The 6,000-nt window shown below is 51.9% G+C and overlaps 1 protein-coding gene across 1 annotated transcript in view; it reads left to right on the top strand.

Annotated features, from left to right (window-relative positions):
* Positions 1–3,284: 3,284 nt before the first annotated feature.
* TGFB2 (transforming growth factor beta 2) overlaps positions 3,285–6,000 on the top strand; it is a 62,580-nt gene continuing 59,864 nt past the window's right edge. The window contains exon 1 of the mRNA XM_015857278.2: positions 3,285–3,904. Within this exon, the coding sequence (XP_015712764.1) occupies positions 3,562–3,904 (343 nt within the window). The 5' untranslated portion in view covers positions 3,285–3,561. The remainder of the gene's footprint in view (positions 3,905–6,000) is intronic.

Here is a 6,000-nt window from a genome sequence, read left to right as displayed (position 1 = left end):
CATATTAAAATTTTCCGTTATTTGTCGTCTCCTTTTTGCCGTACCTTTATTAGGTGCCACCTTAGCTCTTCAAGCTGAACCCTCTTACATGCGCTTTTATTAGAAGGAGAATTTGAACGTTAATGCCCCGCACCCCGCATCAGAATAACTGAGATTCTACGTGACCACAGCAACTGCTGCAGATTTCTGTGCGTGCCACAAAGAATTAATTGTGCAAGCATCCCACAGTCGTCATCGGTGTGCAAGTTTACAAAAGTCACCTCTTAACTTATAAAAGTTATTCCTCTTCCAACAGTGTTCTTTAGTTTATGAAATGTGGCCAGCCACCTTACTTAATGACCTGGTCGTCAGCAGTTTTAGAAAGATTATTGCCTTTGTATTTCACGCAGCACATTTGCGTATAACCAAAACAATCTCAAAAGAAACCACAAATTGTAAAATCCTGACCACATAATTTTTAAGTTAATAGGAAACATGAAACTTTTAAGTTTAGTGAAGTAACTTTCCAGGTGTCCCTGTTTTTCCTATAAACAGTTACTGTTTATTAAAAAATATTAATATCAATATATTAAAAGACAGTATTGTATTAAATGCTTCAGAACAGATAAGTTCTGTTCTTTCCTTGTGTGAATGGTGAGAGCCAGTTTCTGCTTTCTGGTTTACAAAGCTCCTACTGACAGCAGGCGCACAGGGCAAGTCCATCCGCTTTGAAGAGGCAGAGGGAGAGGTAAGTGCTTGTTCAGTTCAGCCTTAGTGCCTGGTAATCCCTGCAGCTTTTGAAACTGTTTAGAAATGGATGAGGATAGAGGGCTTTTCAGGATAAAACACAAAGCCATAATTAGGATGGGTTTTGACCGATATATTGGTCCTGAATCTTAAAGGTAGAATGTGAAAGCTGAGTTACCTGTGCAGATCATGCCTTGAGTATATTCTGACACTGTTGTTCTTTGTCCAGCTTTGAGGAGTGGATGGAGTTTGGCTGGATAATTTTGGACGTTTTATCATGGTCTCTTCTGGACAGTGCCAGAAGATGTCTGGAAGGTTTCCTCTCCTAGGGCAGGTGAAGCAGCTCAGACATGTGCCATAGCTTGCTGCAGCTGCTGGCAGTTTAGCTCAAGCATCCAAGGCTTTGGGAGCAGAAAGGCCAAAGCCTGGCTTGCTGCTGCTTCTGGGAAGTTCTGCCTGGCAAATACAACACCATGGGGACACGGTGAGGTTGTAGGGAACTGAGCATCATTGCACTGGAGAAGCAAAGCTGAGATAAAACTGGGAAGACCTGACACTCTGCATCACACGAAGGGTTAGAAACAGAAGCAAAAGGACCAAATGAGAACAAAAGAAAGTGTCTTCCTAGCCAGGCTGCCAAATCAGGAGTGATCTCAGCAGAACCTGATTGCATGAGTTTGCTGTCAGCCTGGTTGCACCTCTAGTGGCTTCTATAAGGCACTTTGAAGCTTGGACCCCAGCACCTATGGCATACCCAAACAAGGCATTGCCAAGTCTCCAGGGCTGTACTTCTGAAAGAGATGGCAAAGTTTAGGTTTGTTTGGGTTTTTTTTCTTCAAATAGGAATTAACTGCAGGGATCTGTCAGGATGGTTCTTGCAGAGCTCTTGAGAGGTAACAGTTTCCTACTGAAGAAAAGAGCGGAGTGCTTTTATAAGATCATTAAGGTTGGAAAAGATCACTATGACCGTCTAGTATTCCAACCCTTAAGGGCTGTGAAGCCCCTGGGCAGTGTAGCACCGGCAGTAACCAAACAGCATGAGACCATATGTTCAGTGTATGACATTTCTCCGTTGTTTCAGTTGCAGCTTTAGGAGAAAATCACTTAACAGTCTTATTCTTTGGAAGAGTTTGTTTTAGGATATAAGGCTGGGGGGGTGTGCAAGGTCATTTCTGCAGGGCAGAGTGGGGCTCGGGGTCTGAGCCCGGCCCATGCCTGCACACAGCTCCGGGCTCAGGCTGCGATGTGCGCTGCGGCCGAAAGAGGCAGTGGAAAAACTGAATTGCAGACGCAGCCTGAGAATGCGGGGCTTGAGAGCTTCTGTCAAGTGCAGGGAGGAGGAGAGCAGGAGGGGAGAACCCGGAGCCGAGCCTGCTTCCCGCTGGAATTGCCCCAAACGTGCGTGGAAGTGAAAAGTAAAGAGTGGGGCAGCGCAAAGCCCGATGTGCTGCTATCGGGAGGTCCTCGTCCTGCCCCTTGCATACTTGCACGGAACCATATCCCGGCACCTAAATGTAGCGAGGTTGCCGTTTGACCCAATTACCCTAATAAAAGGGGCGAGGGGCGCTGCAGCCGTCCTTTTGAAAGAGGAAAAAAAAGGACGCGCCGGGGCTGCCCCTCTCGCCCCCGGCCGGGCTGCGGCTGGTCCCTGCCGGGCTCGGAGAATAAATAGGCGGGCGGCGGCGGAGCCCTCCGCTCTCTGCCCGCAGCCCCACCACGTCACTTCGCGGCGAGGCGAGCACGTGGGGCGGGGAGCCCTTATAAATCTCCCTCTCCCTGCGCGGCCGTGATGTTATCTGCTGGCACCCGTCCCCTCGTCGCAGGGAGCGCCGCGGGGCCAAGGGAGGCGGGGGGCGCCGGGCGGAGCGCTAGGGCCAGCCCCGCGGGGGAGGCCGGCCGGCAAAGCGGAGCTGCGGCCAGCCCCGGGCGGCCGCTCCGCGCCTACGATCCGCGGGAGGCCGTCGGGGCGGCGGCGGCGGCCTCGCTGAGTCGCGGCGGAAGGAGGAGGAAGAGGAGGGAGCTGGAAAAAGCCCCGCAGCAGCGCGCAGCGGCCCGGCCGGGGGTGGGTCGGTGCATGCGGCGCGGGGCGCAAGCAGCAGCCTGCGGGACGCGGCGGGCGGACGAGCAGCAGCAGCCGCCGCCGCAGCTCCGCCGCTCAGCGCCGGGGCCGGGCGCCGCAGCGGGGCCGGGGCTGCGCGCCGCCGGGCGCACACGTGCGCGCTTCTCCCGTCGCCGCCGCGGGGGCTGAGCGCCGGCACCGCGGGGCTCGGCTCGGCGCCGGCTGCGGCAGCGCCCTTCTGCCCATCACTTCTTCCCCCTCCTTTTTTTTTCCCTTCTTTTTTTTTTTTTTTCTTTTGGGTTTTCCACTGTGCGCCGCCAGCTCGCTGCGAACAGCCTCTTTTCTATTGACTTGATTTGCGAGTTTATCTATTTGGTTGGTATTATTTTTTTCCCCCCCATTTTTATTTTTCTATTTTTTTCTTTTTTTTTTTTGTTTTCCACCCTTTTTCTTTTGCTGCCGCTCTCTCCACCCCCGACTCTCACTAGGCTGCTGTTTTTTGGTTGTTTTTTTTTTTTGTGTGTGTGGGGTTTTTTTTTTGTATCACTATTGGTATTTTTTCCACTGGCGACTCCCGTGCGTTTGTGGATTGCAAGCCGTCCTTGCAGTCCGATTGTTCACTGCATTTTGTCTGCAGATCCTCCCTTTGTTTGCACACATCCCCCTGTTATTTTTTAATATTAGCCCCTCACCCCCCCCAACCCCCCTCCCCCATCGTTGTCGTTCGTGGTTAAAGTCACTCTTTTTTCGGGGGGCGCTGTATTTAAGCACTTAAGATGCACTGCTATCTCCTGAGCGTGTTCCTCACCCTGGATCTGGCCGCCGTGGCTCTCAGCCTGTCTACCTGCAGCACCCTCGACATGGATCAGTTCATGCGCAAGAGGATCGAGGCGATCCGGGGGCAGATTCTGAGCAAGCTGAAGCTCACCAGCCCCCCGGACGAGTACCCCGAGCCCGAGGAGGTGCCCCCGGAGGTCATCTCCATCTACAACAGCACCAGGGACCTGCTGCAGGAGAAAGCCAACCACAGAGCCGCCACTTGCGAGAGGGAGCGGAGCGACGAGGAGTACTACGCCAAAGAAGTTTACAAAATAGACATGCATCCGTTTTACCCCGAAAGTAAGTGCTCTGCGGACGTGAATTCACTTGGCGGTGCCCACCAGCCCCGTACATCACAACCCCTCCCTCTTTGCTCCTCTTGCTCTCAGCATCCCATCTGCTTGCTTATAGGGCTTCCTTTAGATGGGGGGAATTAATATGTTGAAGGGGGGAACTCGGTTGTCCCCCAACTTCACAGCGTTTCGGATCCCTGCTGAGGTCACCCTATGTGGTCCCCAGGGGTGCCCGTGCAGCTGCCCCGCTGCCCTGGGTGCAGCCTCTGAGAGGAGCCAACATCTTTCCGCTGCCGTTGCTTCCCTTGGAGTGTCTGGGTCGGGCAAGTTTCCATCTCTCCAGGACTGAAAAGAAAAGGAGGTCTTAAAAAGAAAAAAACAACAAAACCCACAGCAATCCCTCCTGGGTCTCCTTTGCCCTTCCAGCACTCTGCACTCGGTTGATGCTCAGAGAGCTCCAGCTTCCCCCTCTGTCCCTCCCCGCCTGCCCGCTTGGTGCATGGGCGCTTTCATTTCAGGTAGAGGAAAAGTTTTCCCTTCTGGGTAGCCTGGCTGCTTGGAACCTGTCTCAGCCCGTCTGCCTTCTCACTGCTGTTAACCACTTTCTGGCGATCGGTGCCGCATTTAGTGCAGTGGAAGGGTACAAACACACTGTGTTGACCAGATCCACTGAGCGCAACTAAGAATTGCAACAACGCGCCTTTTTGTTTGGGTTGTGAGGTCTAAGTTTATAGGGAGAAAAAAAGAAAGGGAGAAAAAAAGGGAAAAACACTGCACTCCCTTAAAAGAATCTCGATCATCATCGTGCCGAGGAAAGTGAAATACCAGAAGCAGAAAGTAACTCCTCCACTTGCGTACCCAGAGCCGCATCCCCACTATTTCGCCTCTCTCCCTTCCTTCTGTCTCCCCTCCCACAACTGGACGCCCCATCTCCTCACCGGCTGGGTCTGCAAAGCACATCCCTTTGGCTCACACAGATAATGCAGCCATCTTGGTAACTTTATCCTAGAGTTTCTAATTGCGTTTTCTCTTATTTATTTTTAGTTGAGCGAGTTGTAGCTTTGAGGCTTGCTCTGTCTTGCATGTGATCGTCCCAGGATGGCAGCCAAGGCATCCGAGCCCCGCGCTGGGCGCAGCTGCCTCCCTTTGTTGTTAAATGACAGCATCAGGTATGGGACACCCTGGCAGTCAGAGCCGTTTTAGTATTGTAATTATGGCACCATCCCTAATAGCCATGCTAAATACACTCCACCCTTGTTACCCAGCGGGAAGAAATACTTTTTTTTTTTTCTTTCTTTCTTTCTTTTATTTATTTATTTTTTTTTAAGAAAAAAATATATATTTGGAGCCAAGAGACTGTGAGCAAAGAGGTTCAGTGTAATTTGCAGCAATAGCAACTAGGTCAATGTTCAGGTCAGTGGGGTTTTGCTGAGTTTTGTTGAAAGTCTGCGCTTCTGTTTTGGGACCTCCTGGGTCACGTCATGAGTGGAGAAGTGGGCATCTATGGGTAGGGCTGGAATGGCTGAGAGCCAAACGAGGGGCAGTCTCTGGTGGTGAAATGCCTCAGTCCTGACCACACTCCATATGTCCCCTGCTGTGAGGAGACTCCCAAAGACCAATGGTCCAGAAAGCGCAGTTACCTGTGCTGTGCCTCTTGGGTGGTGTAGCAAAAGAGGATCTAATTATAAAGCCTTGTCAGAAGCCAGATTAGCACTGAGGGATCAATCCAGGCTTCAGATGAATAGAGGAGATTGCAGGTACCTACCAACAGAGTGCATCACAAGTTTGGGATCAGAGGGCCCTGCGGCAGCAGATTCCATCCTGCTGTGCACTGCCGCGAACATCCCAGTAAGTAGGTTAACTGCTTTTCCACTGCTCTCGAGTTAGACCAAACGGAGTGAACCTTTCCAAAAAAGACAGCAGGGACGAAATCGCCCCACCATATTTTAAAGGAAGAACTCGAAAGCGCAGCTCCAAGGTGTCTCAGAGCAGGTTTCTTTAACCCTGTGTTTTCTCCATGCCTGAGAGAGGCAGGAAGGAGAAGAGGGTCGCACGCTGCTGGGAGGAAGGCATGGGAAAGATCAGCGGTTCAGTCCCTGCCGC

Source organism: Coturnix japonica, chromosome 3 (genome assembly GCF_001577835.2).
Source record: "Coturnix japonica isolate 7356 chromosome 3, Coturnix japonica 2.1, whole genome shotgun sequence".
Classification (NCBI taxonomy): domain Eukaryota; kingdom Metazoa; phylum Chordata; class Aves; order Galliformes; family Phasianidae; genus Coturnix; species Coturnix japonica.
The sequence above is the reverse complement of the archived record's forward strand: the minus strand, read 5'-3'. Positions and strand labels throughout refer to the sequence as shown.